The 16,652-nt window shown below is 32.4% G+C and overlaps 3 protein-coding genes and 1 long non-coding RNA gene across 5 annotated transcripts; 2 read left to right on the top strand and 2 right to left on the bottom strand.

The window, feature by feature from the left end:
- Nucleotides 1–48: 48 nt before the first annotated feature.
- On the top strand, nucleotides 49–2,997 carry LOC128391265 (polycomb protein suz12-like). The gene is made up of 6 exons (XM_053351117.1): nucleotides 49–112; nucleotides 240–319; nucleotides 594–724; nucleotides 847–2,320; nucleotides 2,412–2,491; nucleotides 2,570–2,997. Exons 1-6 carry the CDS (start codon nucleotides 106–108, stop codon nucleotides 2,781–2,783), a joined length of 1,986 nt encoding a protein of 661 aa, XP_053207092.1. The 5' UTR covers nucleotides 49–105; the 3' UTR covers nucleotides 2,784–2,997.
- Nucleotides 2,980–5,566, bottom strand: LOC128391269 (uncharacterized). Its single transcript, XM_053351120.1, has 4 exons — nucleotides 5,400–5,566; nucleotides 4,926–5,146; nucleotides 4,669–4,798; nucleotides 2,980–4,405 (listed from the first exon to the last, which is right to left on the bottom strand). The coding sequence occupies exons 2-4, from the start codon at nucleotides 5,118–5,120 to the stop codon at nucleotides 3,723–3,725; spliced, it is 1,008 nt and encodes a 335-aa protein (XP_053207095.1). The 5' UTR covers nucleotides 5,121–5,146; nucleotides 5,400–5,566; the 3' UTR covers nucleotides 2,980–3,722.
- A 1,459-nt stretch (nucleotides 5,567–7,025) lies between these two features.
- LOC128391268 (all trans-polyprenyl-diphosphate synthase PDSS2-like) lies at nucleotides 7,026–8,860 on the top strand. The gene is made up of 2 exons (XM_053351119.1): nucleotides 7,026–7,402; nucleotides 7,587–8,860. The coding sequence occupies exons 1-2, from the start codon at nucleotides 7,140–7,142 to the stop codon at nucleotides 8,707–8,709; spliced, it is 1,386 nt and encodes a 461-aa protein (XP_053207094.1). The 5' UTR covers nucleotides 7,026–7,139; the 3' UTR covers nucleotides 8,710–8,860.
- LOC128391276 (uncharacterized) lies at nucleotides 8,837–16,122 on the bottom strand. 2 transcript variants are annotated; one of them, XR_008325777.1, is made up of 5 exons: nucleotides 14,325–16,122; nucleotides 14,082–14,163; nucleotides 12,635–13,967; nucleotides 11,102–12,000; nucleotides 8,837–9,521 (listed from the first exon to the last, which is right to left on the bottom strand). It is a non-coding gene; the product is annotated as an uncharacterized LOC128391276 (long non-coding RNA). The 2 variants fall into 2 exon arrangements; XR_008325776.1 differs by lacking the exons at nucleotides 12,635–13,967; nucleotides 14,082–14,163; nucleotides 14,325–16,122 and having other exon boundaries at nucleotides 11,102–12,422.
- Between the last annotated feature and the right edge of the window lie 530 nt (nucleotides 16,123–16,652).

Genomic DNA, 16,652 nt, shown 5'->3' with positions numbered 1-16,652 from the left:
CTTTTCTTTTGTCACTCCCCAGATGGCGCAGTTTAGAATTAGCGCTTTTCCATTTTTTCCATTTTTCCTTTTGTTTGGGTTTTCTCATCTTGTCGTATCTTCAAGATGGATGGTAAGTTGTAATTGATTATTTTTCTTTTAATTGTTGTCTCTTAATTTTTTTTCTTAATCAATTCTTCGTGTATGTGTTCGTGTATCTGTGTACCTTAATCGGTGTGTCCTCTTCTTTACCATGGTAGATTCTCGATCACAGCAACTTGCAACTATTGCAAAACCAACGCAAATTTATCGCTACCTAAGGAATCGCCATCTCTTTTCGGTGAGAATTTTTTTCTTTTCTTTTTCTTTTCCTTTCTTTTAATTTAATTCTACCTGATCGGGTTTAATCTGATCATTGAATTGTTAGTTTTCCATAATATTCAACTGATTGATTTATTGTTGATTAATTCGAGTTGTTTTTCTCTGTTTATTTTCTTCTTAATTTGTGCTTCCTTTTGTCTGTGGTTTTTTCTTTGTTTGGATCTTCTGTTGGTGTGACCATGTTGGGGTTGTATTTTTTTCTATTCTTTTTTATTTTTCTTTCTCTTTTTTAGCCCATATTTTTGCATCGAACTTTATCTTATATGAGACATCGGATATCTCGGAGTCATAAAGGAAGAAAAAACTTCAAAGTTGATTCTTTATACGAAAAAGTGGCCACAAAAAATGGAGACTTCAATGATAAGTAAGAATTTTTTTTTGTTCTCTGCTAATTTTTACTCTTAGTTTTACAATAAATTCTATAACTTACATATAATTCTATATTTTTGTTCTTTTCTTTTTCTCCATTTATCTTGTCTATTTTAGAAAATTACAGCATCTTATTATTGCCAGTATTGGTGTTTTTTCGAAAAATTTTGACAACAAAAGCCGAGCAAATTTGGAAGTATCTTTAGTTAAATTTTGCCATAAGAAACGTAAAGATACAATTACTCCTGTCAGCTCTACATCAATTGGTAGCTGTGAAATTCCTATCAATCCAAGTGATCAAGCACCTAATCCTATTACATTGACAGTGCCAAAAGAATGCTTCAATTTGGTACATGGGCATCTAGTCAAATGTTATTCCCTCCAGTTTAAAATCACTACAAGTAAAACTTGTATACAAAATGGTGACACTAAAACAAGTGAAGAAGGTGAAAGTACACCATCATTTAAGAAGAGAAAAATTTCACATACTGAAGAATTCACAAGAGAATTAACCGTTATTGATCGTAATCATCAATGTGTTCTTACCAATGGAGAATATCAGATTGTTCTTGAACAAGATAAATCAGAAGCAAATAATAATAACGGTAACAACAATAATAATAGTGATACTTGTAGTAATAATAATGGAACCTCCACTGCCACCACAACCATAAATGGTAATAGTAATGGTACAAATGGTACAAATGGAAACAGTAACAATAATAACAGCCAAGCCGTTGACAATCAGGTCAATAATCATAAAGTCTCATCATGGGAATCACTTTCTCAGACTCAAAATAATGGAGCCATTGTATTTGAAAAAGGACCTGTTTTAGTTTTCCATTTAATTTGGACTGATAATCCTGGTAATTCAAAATTACTACTACTCAATACACCTTTAAGCTGTCCAAACAATGAGAATAATTCACTACTTTTCAATGGAGGTGGATCATCGAATCAGCTTCTCAAAAGAAATGGTTTTCCCTCATCATCAACTAAATCATGTTCCAGTAGCTCATCGTCAACAGTTTCCAATTCAGCTGATTTTCTTGATAAAAATCCTAAAGCCTGTGGTAAAATAACCTACAGATTTCTCCATGGAGAGGTTATACTTCAACAAACCAAATCAACGCACGACTTGAAGTGCCCATGGTGCTCATTGAAGTGTAAAGTGGTCATGTCACTGATGCATCATTTAAAAAATTGTCACATGAGGTTTAACTTTTCACTTATTCCAGATCCTAAAGGTTATAAAATAAACGTTACCGTTAACGATACTTACGATGGTTCCTATGATGGTAATCCATATGATCTTTCCCATGTTACCACTGGCCATGCATTCAGTAAAAAGGGTCCAGTCCGACGATCATCGGTCACCCAACTTATTTATCTTAAACCAAAAAAACTTCCTCCACCTCAATTCATTCAAACTGATGACCCGGACGGTATTGTCTCTATTAGACCTTTTGTCCGTGGTCATAATCGACAATATTATCAATCGACTGATTGTTTCCCCATAAAACCTCAAGAGATTGATGAAGACAGTGAGGCAGAAATTGACCCTGAATGGATGAGAATTAAAACACAATTAGTAAGTAGATACACTTTAGATTTTTCCCTTGTGATTAATTTTAATTGTTCTCATTTAACATTTGATTGCTATTCTTTTTCCATTATATTAGATGATCGATGAATTTACAGATGTAAATGAAGGAGAAAAGGAAGTAATGAAATTATGGAATCTCCATGGAATGAAACATGGGTTAGTAATCAATCAATTTCTATTAATTAATTTAGTAACAATATTTTCTAATAAGTATTTCATTTTTTTTTTCGACAGGTATGTTGGTGATTGTCAAATACCCGCTGCATGCGATAAATTTGTTGATCAATATTGGCAAGAGATTTTCACTCGTGGTTTATACAAGAATTTTATTCTCCATTTAAACAATTTGTTTGACTTTGGAATTTTACCTGCTACTCATATGAGATCAGTGATTAAAAGACTTAATCAGTATAGAAAACAAATTATTAAGAAACAAGAATCCAAATAACAATTGAAATTGGAGAGAACCATCATCTTAATCATTCAACAATCAGAGAAAAACAAACAATTGTAATCATCTTTTTTTATATTCTTTCTTTTTTTCATCATAATGGTCTTTTTATAATTATTCACATTGTGTATTATCCACAACAATCAACACATCATCATAATTACCTCTTAACAAAATAAACTTATCGATAATATAAATTGTCTCTCATTTATATTCCTTTTGGTATTTTATTTTATTTATTAATTTTTTGCAACTTTACGATTATAAAAATAGGTAATAAATGCCTGAGGTAAGGGAAAAGACAGAGAGAAAGAAAAACTTTTGAATATTTACATGTGAAGGTGAAAATGGAGGGAAAATTGTTAAGTTAATTAGATGCAATTTGAGAAAACGATTGATTGTAATTAGTTATAGCTGTCGAATAGAGATTCAATTTGATGGACGGAATCGTTAATTGTAAGATCTGCTTCTTGAAGGTGATGATTTTGGTCACAATTGATTTTAAAGTTTCTGATGTTTTAAATAATTTTTTATGCGCAGAGAAAAAAAATTCAATATTTAACTTGGCAAACGAGGGGAAAAAGAAACAGAAAACTTTAGACAATTGATTTTGATTGAAGTTGATTGAACACCATTTATCTTGATTATTTGTTAACCATAGCTTTAGGAATTAATTGATTTCTATTTTCTTTAAGGCAGGATAACAAATGGATGAAGGCGTCTGTAGATGGGATTGTGTGTTTGCGTGTGTGGTGTATGTGTTGTAGTTATTGTAGTGGTGAAGATGAATTGATAATTCTTGCTTTATAATAACTTTGATCAACAAGTTGATTGTTGGAATAGAGGTGATGATGAAAATGAATTTGATGATGATGTATGTGTTAATGATGAATTTGATGACGAACATTATGATAATTCTATGAATAAACAATTAGATCAAATTGGCGCTGTTGATGGAGTTGATCCTCTTCCAGCTGAAAGTGACCCACCGCCAATGGATCCTTGGGCAGACCTCGCTGCTGAGAATGTACCGTTTGGATTGAGATTCAAGCTGAAAGCAGCTAAAGGTATAGAGCTCGCTGATGGTGGGTTACCAAGACGCGGCGAGGGTTGTGGATAGTAATGATTATAGCTGTCTGATGATGCATGAGATCCTCTTAGTGCCGTTGGGGTACCTTGAATAGAGGTGTTCGGTGAAGGATTGGTTGTTAAATGAGGTCCCCTGTATGAGTCAAGTGAGTGATGGGATAAAGTTCTTGAGGCATTGAGAGAGCTGATTGTGCTCATTTTAAGTTTGGCCATGTCTTCCAGTCGAGTGATGGTGTTTAACTCTTGATAATTGGAAACAACAACAAGGAAGGCGAATACATTGGCAATGGATGCTAAAAACCAAAGGAGCAACATCAGCTGATGATAAGTGAAAAACAGATCATTGGCAATCGATTGGAATAAGGTTGCACAGGTACGGACAATAATGAACGTGGACATTGCTCTTAGCCAATTTTTGAATCTTATTTCCTGCTCCTTTTTCAAAGCTGGAATCAATATGATGGAAGATATCAACAGGTAAATTGATATCAAAATTAATATTAACGAGCATGCTATCAATGAGCGTCGAACTGAGTTTGACAGAAACGATAAAGTTGATGATGAAAAGACCATGATGATGATGATGATAAATATCCATAGTTATTAATTGTGATGGGAAAAAATTTGTTTTTTTTCATATTTTTCAATCGATAATTTCAAGGTGTTCCAATAAAGAAGAAACAAGGAAATGGAGTAAAGTAATAGAAAAGGAAGAGAAAAAATTCGATTAGTTTATACAAAAAAAAAGCTACAGGTTTATTTAGATCAAAACAAATAAAAAAGATATACTAACTGTGTTCATTTCCACTGTAAACGAATAGAAAACTGATACCAACGCTTCTGAAATGCTTTGAACCGGGAGCAGCTTCAAACAGGCAGTAAGTATCAAATACTGCTAAAATTATTTGCATTAAACTTTCAATCTAGAGAAAAAAGTAATTAGAAGGAATAGAGAAAAAAAATTCAGAGAAAAAGATAAGATTAAATTGCATGTAACAGGTAAGCAGCATAGGGCAAGGGGGCGACGTTAGTAAAGGTGAGACAACTAACCAGAGTATATATTGCAGCAATATAAGAACCCTTTTGTAGATCAATGAATAGAGCATTTTCAATGATTGGTCTTCTTTGCCACCATTTGAGCTCCAATTTTCTCGATCCAGGTAAACTGTGGGTGATTGTGCATCTTGACCGAGCTGAGGCCAATGAGGTGGTCGATCGACTGCCATAAATACTTTGAGGAGCCATCAATGTAACTAACAGACTTAGTTACACTAGTTAATAAGAGAACAGCACAAAATAAAATGGACCAGAGGAAGAGAAAAGGAAGAAAAAAAAATGGAAAGAGAATGAATAAAAGAACAAAACCAAATAATAAAATAAAAGAGGAAAAGAAAAAAATAAAGAAAGAAAAGAATATTTTATAACAGGTAGAGGAGAAGAAGAAAAAAAGATGAAAATGATTTACAGTTGTTGTTGTTGGTGGAAAATCAAAATTGGGAAAGTTAAATTCTGTTAGGAACTTACCTTAGAGGGACAACCAAAATCAAAACAATTAGATTTAAGGGTTAAAGATGAATAGAAAATAATGTTTAATTTAATTAGAAGAAAAATAATTAACTAAAAAAATAAATGATTAAATTAGAAAAACAAAAATCAAATTCTGAAAATGACAAACCCAGAAGTTCGGATCGGATACTTGGAGTATCGGATACTTGCGAAGATCCGAATTTCTTTTTCGTCAAAACAGTTTTTTCTTGTTGATTGTGTCAATTTGATCTCGTTTGATTTGGCTGTTAATTTTGCTTATTTCTCGTGATGACTGAACTTTTTGACTACATTAAAAAGTTGAAAGAGTTGGATTCTTTGAAGGATGAGCTGAGGTCGCTAAAGAGTCGCCAAGATGAAGAGATTCCTGTTTCAATTGAAAGACCAACCAAAGAGCTTCAAGATCTTGTTGATCTTTTGTTCAGTTTCAATGGTGAGATTGATTTGATTTCCTTGATACTTGGAGACTCCGTCAATGATTGTGTTAAAATCAAAACAGTTAATCGCAATGAGCTGATTAAAATGGTTTCAAATTTACGTCGACTACCTGATCTAACTCCAGATAAACTGATGGACATCAATATCTTGAGACAAAAGTTACAAGATGCTAACATATCAAGAAAAGATTTATTTTCTTTAATCAATTAACTCATTTTGAAGAAGCTGATTGACCAATTTACTTAATAAATTGACGCAAAACAAAAACCATTACCTTTTTCTTTTGTTCTGGTTAATTGTTAGCTGAAATTTGATGAGACTTTTTATTCAACAATTAAACCAGTTGACTTAATTTCTTATGTTAATTTGATTAATACGATTTGTTCCAATTCCATGTTGATTGTTGTCTGAATCTTTTTCTCTCTAATCAAAGTTGATTTGTGTTTCTCTTTTGACAGTTACCCTTTTACTACAAAATTTTCTCTTTTCTCTCTGTTGACAATTTATTTGATCTTTTAAATGGAAAACTCAATTAAATTTTTAAATGTTCTATTTAAATTGATTAGCGGATTAGCGATTGAGAATTCGGTAAAGCGGTTGAATTGTTTGTCAGCCCAACATTTCTAAAGATTTAGCTTACTTTTTTTGTCGAAAAGTTTGAATTTCTATTTAAATTTGTGACATTTCACCCCTTTGAATCTCCGATTTTAATGTTTCGCTGGAAGAATCATTAACTCTTATTGTTATTGTTCGTGAAAACTTTTTCTCTCTCTTTTGCCATTATTTGATCAAACGACAACTTGGACTTCATCATCGACATCAAATTATTTTCGATCCTTTTCTTTTCTCTCGAATTGACTCGCCATCAAAAGGATTCACGTAAAATTGTTCCATACCCGAAGATCATTGCCGTTCCTCGTCCAGTTCATATTCCTGTAAATGTAATAGTCTACAAGTTATCGTCAACAAGTTGAAATGATAGTTCCCTGAGTAGACATATGACGTATGACTAGGTCTTCATGTTTCAACCGATTTCCATGATTATTCATATTAATCTTACCTCAAGTGAACAGAAATTTTTAATCAATGGTGCGATTTTGTTTGAATAAAGCGGTTTAACTTTGGATCCATTTCTGATTAGAAAACTACAAGATACTTTTGGATCCAAATTCTCAATTTGTTTTGATGTAACCTTAAGATTTGATTGTGCTTGAGAAAATCAAAGTTAGAGTTTAAAGTGTTGAACAATTAGTTTTCTAACTATTCTTTATTGTAATTTAGATGTTTGCCTCTCTGTTAATGTTTAATTATGGACGCCTTGGACGGCTCATAGTCTCTTCCAGAAATTGTGCCACCTTTAAGGTACTAACAGCTCGTAAAAGTCTTCTCAATGGTGTAAACAGTGAACTTGATCGAGCCTTAATCGAAGCTCAAGAACTTGTACATTATTCAATGTTGGTGTTAAATCGCACAAGGAACGAAGTGATTGACACATTACGACAAGTATATGGTAATAAGAATCATCATCTATTGGAGGCAACCGAGTAAGTTGATGAGCGAAAACAAATTGATTTATTTTGTTATTGTCTCTTTATCATTTCTATTCATTGAACCATCTTATTTGATAGGAACCTTTTTGTTTATCTCTCATCCATTCATTTGTATATTCTTTTGATTGAATATATAATGGAAGAATTAATTGTTATCCTTTCTTTTCATTTCTTCCAGTGCTGCATTTTACAATAATGTCAACATCCAAATGCGAGAATTGATACTTCTCCTGATGTCAAGAATAACTCACCATCAAAATGATAAGTTGGACTCAAAATCTTTTGATGCTTCAAATGAGATTGTGAAGAAACAATTAACATTAACAGAGATTATTGAATTAATTTACAAAACCAATTTACTTCATCAAACAATTGCTAATCATCGTGTTGGCGAATCAAGTAGACTTAAAGCTGAAGATTGGAATATTCATTATAATAATAAATTAGCGATTTTATTTGGTGATTTTTACGTTGCCCGAGCTTGGGCTTCTCTGGGAAGACTTCGTTCAATTGATGTTAATCTTTTGATGTCCCAAGGAATTACGGACTTCACCGAAGGACAATTTATCATGCAAAGTGATGCCCAATTACCATCTTCATCCTCACCAACACCAACACCAACACCGTCCCATTTACCTTCATCCTCTCCATCTTCATCATCTTTACCAATCAAAGAAAGGCAAAAGGATGATAACTGTGATCCAGTGTCTGTTTGGGAAAAACGTCATTACCTGATGAATGCAAGTCTACCTGGTCATGCTTGTCAATCCATCAGTTCGGTGGCCAATTTAAATTTATTTCTTCAAGAAGCTGCTTTCAAATTTGGTAAAAATTTTAGTCTCTGTTGGCAAATATTAACCGAAATGGAACCATTTCTATCAAATAATAGTACTAATGTTGTTAATTCACATTCGGAACATTCAAAATCAACAAATAATCTAAACACAAATATAACTCCAACAACCTCATCATCAACAACCCCAGAACTAGTCATAGATCTTATGTCACTTCCAGTGTTACTTCAAATAGCTGATAGTGAATCAATAATTAATTCTAATCGAAATCACAAAGAGATATTAATTGCTCCGGACTCTACAACAAACTCAATCAACAACAATCAAGCAACTCAAATTGATATCGATAAATTGTACAGCTCCATAACTGGAGGACCGATAATTGAAAGGATTCGTTCAATTAGGAATCGATATGCTGATGAGGCATTAAACGCAATCAATTGTTTCTCAAAGTGTGATGCTTCATGTGCCTTAATTAATATTATAAACGCAATCAAGGAAACATAATTAATCACAATTTACGAAACAAATGAAAACAATTTTCGTTGACTGTGTCACCTCTTTGTAACTTATTCATATTAATAGATATACAGAATGTATCAATTGTAATAATTAAGCAGAGAAAAAACAAAAATTATTAACAGTTATTCAATCTTTATTAGAAGCAGTCTTAATTGTTTTCATTATTATAATTTAGAATAGGAAAAAGATGAGAAGAAATTGGGAGAGAGAGAGAGAGATAAGAGGTATGAAGAGAAGAGAACAGTCTATTGAAAGAAGATTGAAAAGATGAACATTTTCGCAATTTTAGTGTGAAATGATGGTTCTGATGAATTGCAATTAGTGAGAAAACGGTTAATTCAATTAAATTGTACATCCTAAATGGTCAGAGATGTTAATTCTGTTCTGTGGACCTAATTCTGTGATTCTCTTCTGTTTTGTTGTTTTTTCTGTTGTTGTGTTGGCTTTGTGATGTTGTTGTTGTTTTTGTTGTTGATGGTTAAAAATGCAGTTTATCCTCAATGTAATCCAATTATTAATCAATTATCATAATATTTTTATAATAATATTAAGTATTAGTTGTAGTAATTAGTGGTAATAGTTGTAGTAGTAGTTAGATGTAGACAGAATTGTTGGTGTTGCTGTTGGTGGTTGTGGTGGTTGGTGTTTGTGAAAATTGGTCGAAGGTAAAAGTTAATTGTTTAACCGATTGTTACATTACATTGCATTTTCCTTTCTCAGCCCATGGATTGTTTTTCTTATCCGGTGCATGTATCAATGGATCAATTGGCTCATTCTCTTCGATATAATCTCGCAATCTAAATGATAATTAACAAAAAAAAAGGAAATAACAGAATACAAGTTATTAGTTAATTGCATTTATCAAATAAAATGAAAGGTCTTTTCAATCATCACATAATCATTGAAAATTTAATAAACAAACTGTCAAGAAATTGATGGGAAACTAATAAACCGGTAGCCGGGAAATTAATGAATAATTTAGATTGATGTTCACAGGGAAAAGTACTGAGTAGTTCATTGTGAACATATAAATTTTCAACTGAATAGATTTAAATTGAGAGAAAAACAAATTACTATTTATATAAAATTAATATCAATCAATGTAACTAAACAATTGATAATAAGGGAAAAGGTTAAGGGATTGAAAGGAGATAAAAAATCAAGTGAAACCTTAGACAAACAATGGGATGAGATGAAGAAAAGCTGATTGTGTTTGTTTAAATTGTATTCATGTTAATCCAATTGAAGGTTAATATGAAAGATACAAAATGAATCTCAAAAATATGTAATCAATCATGTAATCAAAATCAATGAATAAGAAAACAGAGAAGTGGAAAGTTAAAATGTCAAAGTGATTGAGATTTGGGAAAAGTTGTCATCAGCTAATTGTTGGTAATGAATGTGATTAGTTTTACTTTAAATGAGAAGCCATTTTTTTTCATCAACTAATTGGATAAATAATAATTTCAAATTCTGCGGGAATTTTACCACCGCCATGTTATCACCTCAACTCTGGATCATTAATTAGACAGGAAAAAAAGATGTCATCAAACAACAAGATAAAAAGTTGTTAAGATAATCAATTGAATGGATTAATCTAAATCTATTGTGATCGTAATTAGCTTTTCAATTGTTTCAATTAACAAAAGAGAGAACCAGGTCAACAATTAATCTAGAGAAAGAGGACAAAACAATAACAATGGAAAACATGATTCCATTGGAGAGAGATTTTTGTGATGAGAGAAATTCATATTTGAACCACTCCTTTGTATTCACGGTGGATCTTGCTCTCTAACAAGGCTTTCTCTCCTATCTCTCTGTCTAAATCTCTTTCTATCTTTCTTTTGATAATTCTAATTTCTTCCTAATGTTATATGCGCCTGTGAGAGAGAAGGAATAAAACAAGAATCTTCGAAAGTAAAATGGTAGAAAGAGAAATAGAGAGAGAGAAAATCAAACCAAGACACAGAACCATGAGCCTTTTTTGGTGGATTTTGTTCATCAACCATTGACAACAACAAAGGAACAATTAAAATGTTGTGATTGTTTGACAGAATTTGATTATAATCAAAGGCAATTGACGATAGTTTAAAAGGAATATTTGGTTGATAAGGAAGGTGAGAAATTTAGGTTAGAGGGTGAGAAGATGAAGCTGCACAAATTGAACTAAAACCTGAATCCAGCGGAGTAAACATGAGATATCATAGAGAGAATAAAGGTTATTATATATCAACACATTGCTTTTTTTTCTTGCAAAGAGAGAATCGAACAGAAAGAGAGAGAAAACATCTCTGATTAACTGATTATGAATGAAATTGTGGATTGCATAAGATTGAAGATGTGATGGAATAAGTCAATTATTGAATATTAGACTTACGCTTGAATTGATTTAGAGAGAGGCCATCTTTCCATATGTGCTTGTATCCTCATGTTTTCAATTTGTTTCTGAAGTGTATCTTTATCCATTTCTAATTGTTATATTGTTGAGAGACACTTTTTTTGTTAATTGACAGAGACAAAGGAAAGAGAAAAGGTTGAGATATAGTGTGACAAAGATGATGGCGAGATGGTGGATGCGATGTGTATACTTATTGATGGTTGTGTGTGTAAAGAGAGAGAAAGAAAGAAAAAAAAACAAGTTGATGTGAAATGATGGCAAGGGAATAGACAAGATAAACCGAATATAAGAGATAGAGAGAAAACACCGAAATTCAGGGAATACAATACGATATAAAATTGAGAAGAAAACAACAAGGCGATAGAATGTTAGGATTTTTTTCTTATATTAGTATTTATCAACAATGTAGAGATGTTGTTTATGTCAAAGATGATGGTGGTGATGGTGGTTAAAGAGATAATCAGGAAAAGGGGGAGAATTGTGTTGGTATATGAGAAGATGAAAAGGAGACACCAAAAGGTAGATATTTATAAAACAAAAACAAAATGTACGAATGAGATTTGAATTGACTTAGGTTATAATTGACTAAACACAAGGGTTTAAATTATCAAGCAAATGAGAGAGAGAGAGAGAAAGAGACAGAGAGAGAAACAAGAGGATAGGAAAAGGGTGGTGGTGGAGATGATAGAATGGTAATGATGTTATATTGATGATGGTGAATAAGATGATGTGAGTGGTATCAACAGGGCTCCTTACAATCAGATAGACACACAGAAAGAAATATATTCATTCAATACGTGCAGCATATAACACTTTAGGCTTCACACTGGTTGTTGGTTGGTTACCTTTTCCTTGAGTCTCAATTGTTGATGATTTTTCTGGATAAACAGAGAAGGAGAAACAGAAAGAAAAAAGAAATTGGAAATTTTTTTTCTTTTCTTGGTTTTTGATGAGAGAAGGTGATGAAGATGATGATGATATTTATGTGTGGAAAAACAAAATATAAAAAAGGTAAATCAGGTAATAATGTAATGACAGATGAAGATGAAAAAGAAGAAAGAAAGATGATGGAGGAAAAAGAAGAGAGGAAAAATAGACTCTTTGGAAAATAGAGAAAGAGAAAATGAGAGGAACGAAAGAGAGAGAAAGAGAAACCAGAAAATGGCTCGTTTTTTTTTCTCTTCTAGACAGACTCAAAGAGACTCTCGGTTTCTTTCTCTTTCTTTTCTACGCCCTAGTATATTTTACTTTCTTTTTCTCTTTCTTTTTTCATTTTCATTACACACTCTCTCTCTCTCTTTCTCACCTTTCTTTCTCCATCATCTCTCTCATCTGGTAGATTTTGGGTCCAATTTGAAACTTTGATTGGTAGTGATGATGGAGATGAAGTAGAAGTAACTTTTGTTTCTACAATTGTTGTTGTTGTTGTTGGTGAAGATGAAGATGAAGATGGAGATGAAATTGTTGACGATGATGATGATTTAGATGATAATTTAATCCATTGATAATTACCTTCTAAAGGTAGTTCATTTTTAAAATCAAAATTGTATCTTGCACAATGTTCATTTTCAATTTTGTCCAGTTCGGCTTTTAAAAATTCACTAGTTTCTCGGTGATGATCAATTAAATTACTATCAACAAACAGAGCTCTTTTAACGGTAAGTAATTGATCAAAATTTCGTTGTAAATTAGCGGGTTCTTGTTGTTGTTGTCTTCGTCTTCGTCGCCGGGAATTACGATGATGATGATGATGGAGAGAATCAACATTTCTTTTAAGAATATGTTTCATCTTAAAATTAACTTCTACCTTCATGATTTCCAATATAATAATCCAATAGAATTGAAAGTAGAATAGAATAAAATAGAAAATATAAACAAAAAAGAATAGAATAAAAAGGAACAGAAAATAGTAAAACTTCCAAACACAAACAATTAGAAAACAATCAAATCAACTAAAAATCAATCGATGATTTAAGATGAGGAGGGAATGAGAGAAAGAGAAAGAGAAAAAAAATAAGAATAAACTGAAAGTTGACAAGAATTCATGTCAACATTTAGAATAAAATTTTCTTTTCCAACAAAAAAGAGAACAAAACAAAATTAAAATTTTCCATTAAATTACTTTGAGAAGGTAAACACTTTGAATTTAATCCACACAGTTAAAGGTAAGAATTAATTGTTCTCGTTAATATGAGAATTGATTTAAAATATTGACAAGAAAGAAAAAGAAGGCACATTAATTGCGAAAAGAAAAAAAGTAAATTAAAATTGGGAATTAAATCTCATTACTCTTGGTTACCAATTCCATTTAAAGACTATGACGTATCCAAATCCACGCCCTTTCGGTCTGGTGATATGGAAGAAGGAAAAAAGCATGTTACTTGTTTCTCTTTATTTGCTTCTCTTTCTTTTCTAATTGTTACTTTTAATTACAATTCCAAGTGAAAATTATCCTTTCCAATACACTTCCCGATCATCTTTATATCTATTCTCCTTCTGTCTCTCGGTTTTTACTGTTCTTTTCTTAAAAACATGTAAATAAATTAATTGGGTTCATCTATGGTTACAAATATGAAGAATTTTTCTCCTTCGAAGAGAAGAAATTTTCGACAATCTCCAATTCGATCAACAATATATTAATTGTCATCATCTTTGTCTTCTTCTCCTTCCTTCCTTTTCCATGGTGGAATGATTATAAGGCCTCTGGGCTATTAGGTGAAGAGCCAATGGATTATGTGAGCCGGTTGATCTCTTGGCTTGTTTATTTTGGATCCAAATATTAATCTGAGATTCATTTAGTTTAAGATCTCGCGCCAATGCTTTACGATGTTTATCATTTAAATATCTGGTTCAATTGTCATACAAGATGAAAAGAGTCAAAGACAATTATTGACAATTAGTTTTCCATCATCAACATTAATATTATAAGCAAAAAGAAAATGGTCTTATTGTTACTTACTTGTTATCATTTTGAATTCTTGCTGCAATCATGTTAATTGCTCGGCTGAGAATCCAGTTCGAAGCCTTTCTTGATCTTGGACCTTTACGAGAAAATAAGACAAAAAGATTAGTTTTAACCGATAGATTGAAGGTACAGGTAATTATCGGTTAAAAATATCTCCAATTCACTAAATAATAACACCGAATGAGATGATAACCTAACAATAATTGTAATACTAAATTCAATTATCATAACTATTACCTGATGAAGGTCTATTTGAATATCTTGGACAATCAACTCATGTAAGAGAATAGAGTTTGATGAGGTGAGTGAAGTTACCTGACGATGGCTCGATGATCCATCACATGTTAAGAATCGTCATCCCGCTCATTATAACTGAACGAGGTTCGACTTTTTTAAATGTTGGTCACTTTCACTGCATTATGACAGTTGAAGTTTTCAATATTAACTTTAATATTTAATTGATCAAAAGGGTAATTAGTTGTTAAATTAACTGTTATATTGTTACGAAATCGAAAATGATGATTTAATTGATAAAGGTGATGAGCTTGCTTTGGTTAAGCAAATGCTGGTGGTGAAAATGATATTGACTATGATGACGAGAATTCACAATATTTCCCCTCGATTCCGGTGAATGGATTGGAGAAGTTTTTGTTGTTGTTTTGGTAGGTAGCGGTGATGTTGATTTAATTGATTTTGACGATGAATTGACTTAGGTTATAATTGACTAAACACAAGGGTTTAAATTATCAAGCAAATGAGAGAGAGACAGAGAGAGAAAGAGAGAGAAACAAGAGGATAGGAAAAGGGTGGTGGTGGAGATGATAGAATGGTAATGATGTTATATTGATGATGGTGAATAAGATGATGAGAATAAGAAATTAGTTATTTCTGTAAGGCTATTTGTCTATAACTATTCATTATTCTAACGACACTTTAACATATGTTCCGAGCATTTTCCTCTTCTCTTGAATTTCTGCCCACATGAAGGACACAAGAAGGTAAGGTGAAAGTGTTGTTCGAGTAAATGTCTTCGCCAATTATCACGATAACGGAAGATTTCACCACATACAAAGCACTCTAAATTACCATCCTCAACTAGGAAGCATGCAGGATGTGGGAGGAAGCTTTTTATCACAGAAGTGATTCTCTGAATATCTCGGTCTTCTTGAGAAATTGCATTGGGCTCATCATTGTCATCATTTGATGGAGACATAAGTTTAGAGCTTCGTCTTGATGCGCTGATGGGCGTTGCGAAAGTTGCTTGTGATTCAGTTAATTTGATGGATGTTGAAGAGGTTTGTGTGGTTGGAGTTGCAGTTGTGGTGGTTTTAGATGGATTTGGAGTTTTTGTTGGATTGGGTTTCACTGTGATTGGAGTTGGGCTCGGATCTGATTCATCAGCTGACGAGGAAGTAAAAATTTTTCGCTTACGAATCCGTAAACGGTTTGACCATGAAGAATCCGTTGAATCGGTAGATGAAGGCGGCTTTGGAGAGTAGTTATCACTATTTACGTTGTTATGAGCATCATTGGGAATATCATTCCGTCCATCATTATGAACATTAGATTGGTGTTGATGTTTTCTTTGAGCATCATTTCGAGATGAATTCTTTCCAACAAGATGACCACCATTGTCATCGTTAGTTTCTACATCAATGGAACCATTTTTTCCCTGATTGGCCAATGGAATATCCAAATTATTTAATCGGGTAATAACGTCATCAGCTCTACTTGGACCAGTAAGATGAAAACCTTTGTACAATAGATCGTATAAGCATTTTAACCCATATTCATCCAAACCAGGCATTTTAATGGCTCCAAGACACTCGGACACCAAGATTTTTTCTTATATTAGTATTTATCAACAATGTAGAGATGTTGTTTATGTCAAAGATGATGGTGGTGATGGTGGTTAAAGAGATAATCAGGAAAAGGGGGAGAATTGTGTTGGTATAAGAGAAGAAGATGAAAAGGAGACACCAAAAGGTAGATATTTATAAAACAAAACAAAATGTACGAATGAGATAGGCTTCACACTGGTTGTTGGTTGGTTACCTTTTCTTTGAGTCTCAATTGTTGATGATTTTTCTGGATAAACAGAGAAAAGAAATTAGAGTTTTGTAAAACATAAACACAAACTCACTCTCGCTTTCTCACCTTTCTTTCTCCATCATCTCTCTCATCTGGTAGATTTTGGGTCCAATTTGAAACTTTGATTGGTAGTGATGATGGAGATGAAGTAGAAGTAACTTTTGTTTCAACTACTGTTGTTGTTGTTGGTGAAGATGAAGATGGGGATATAATTGTTGATGATGATGATGATTTGGATGATAATTTAATCCATTGATAATTACCATCTAAAGGTAGTTCATTTTTAAAATCAAAATTGTATCTTGCACAATGTTCATTTTCAATTTTGTCCAGTTCGGCTTTTAAAAATTCACTAGTTTCTCGGTGATGATCAATTAAATTACTATCAACAAACAGAGCTCTTTTAACGGTAAGTAATTGATCAAAATTTCGTTGTAAATTAGCGGGTTCTTGTTGTTGTTGTCTTCGTCTTCG

The sequence above is a fragment of the Panonychus citri genome, unplaced genomic scaffold, assembly GCF_014898815.1.
Source record: "Panonychus citri isolate SS breed McGregor unplaced genomic scaffold, ASM1489881v1 Contig00134, whole genome shotgun sequence".
NCBI classification, from domain to species: Eukaryota; Metazoa; Arthropoda; class Arachnida; order Trombidiformes; family Tetranychidae; genus Panonychus; species Panonychus citri.
This window is presented reverse-complemented; position numbering and strand designations above follow the sequence as displayed.

Bases quoted from the DNA above. Each gene is read 5' to 3' on its own strand.
- LOC128391265 (XM_053351117.1), top strand. The intron at 2,321-2,411 runs GTAAGTAGATAC...CCATTATATTAG, and splicing joins TGAGAATTAAAACACAATTA to ATGATCGATGAATTTACAGA. The intron at 2,492-2,569 runs GTTAGTAATCAA...TTTTTTCGACAG, and splicing joins CTCCATGGAATGAAACATGG to GTATGTTGGTGATTGTCAAA.
- LOC128391269 (XM_053351120.1), bottom strand. From the start codon at position 5,120: ATGGCTCCTCAAAGTATTTATGGCAGTCGATCGACCACCTCATTGGCC. The intron at 4,799-4,925 runs GTTAGTTGTCTC...TTTTTTCTCTAG, and splicing joins TTGCTGCAATATATACTCTG to ATTGAAAGTTTAATGCAAAT. The intron at 4,406-4,668 runs GTTAGTATATCT...TGTCAAACTCAG, and splicing joins TTACAGTGGAAATGAACACA to TTCGACGCTCATTGATAGCA.
- LOC128391268 (XM_053351119.1), top strand. From the start codon at position 7,140: ATGTTTGCCTCTCTGTTAATGTTTAATTATGGACGCCTTGGACGGCTC. The intron at 7,403-7,586 runs GTAAGTTGATGA...CATTTCTTCCAG, and splicing joins CATCTATTGGAGGCAACCGA to TGCTGCATTTTACAATAATG.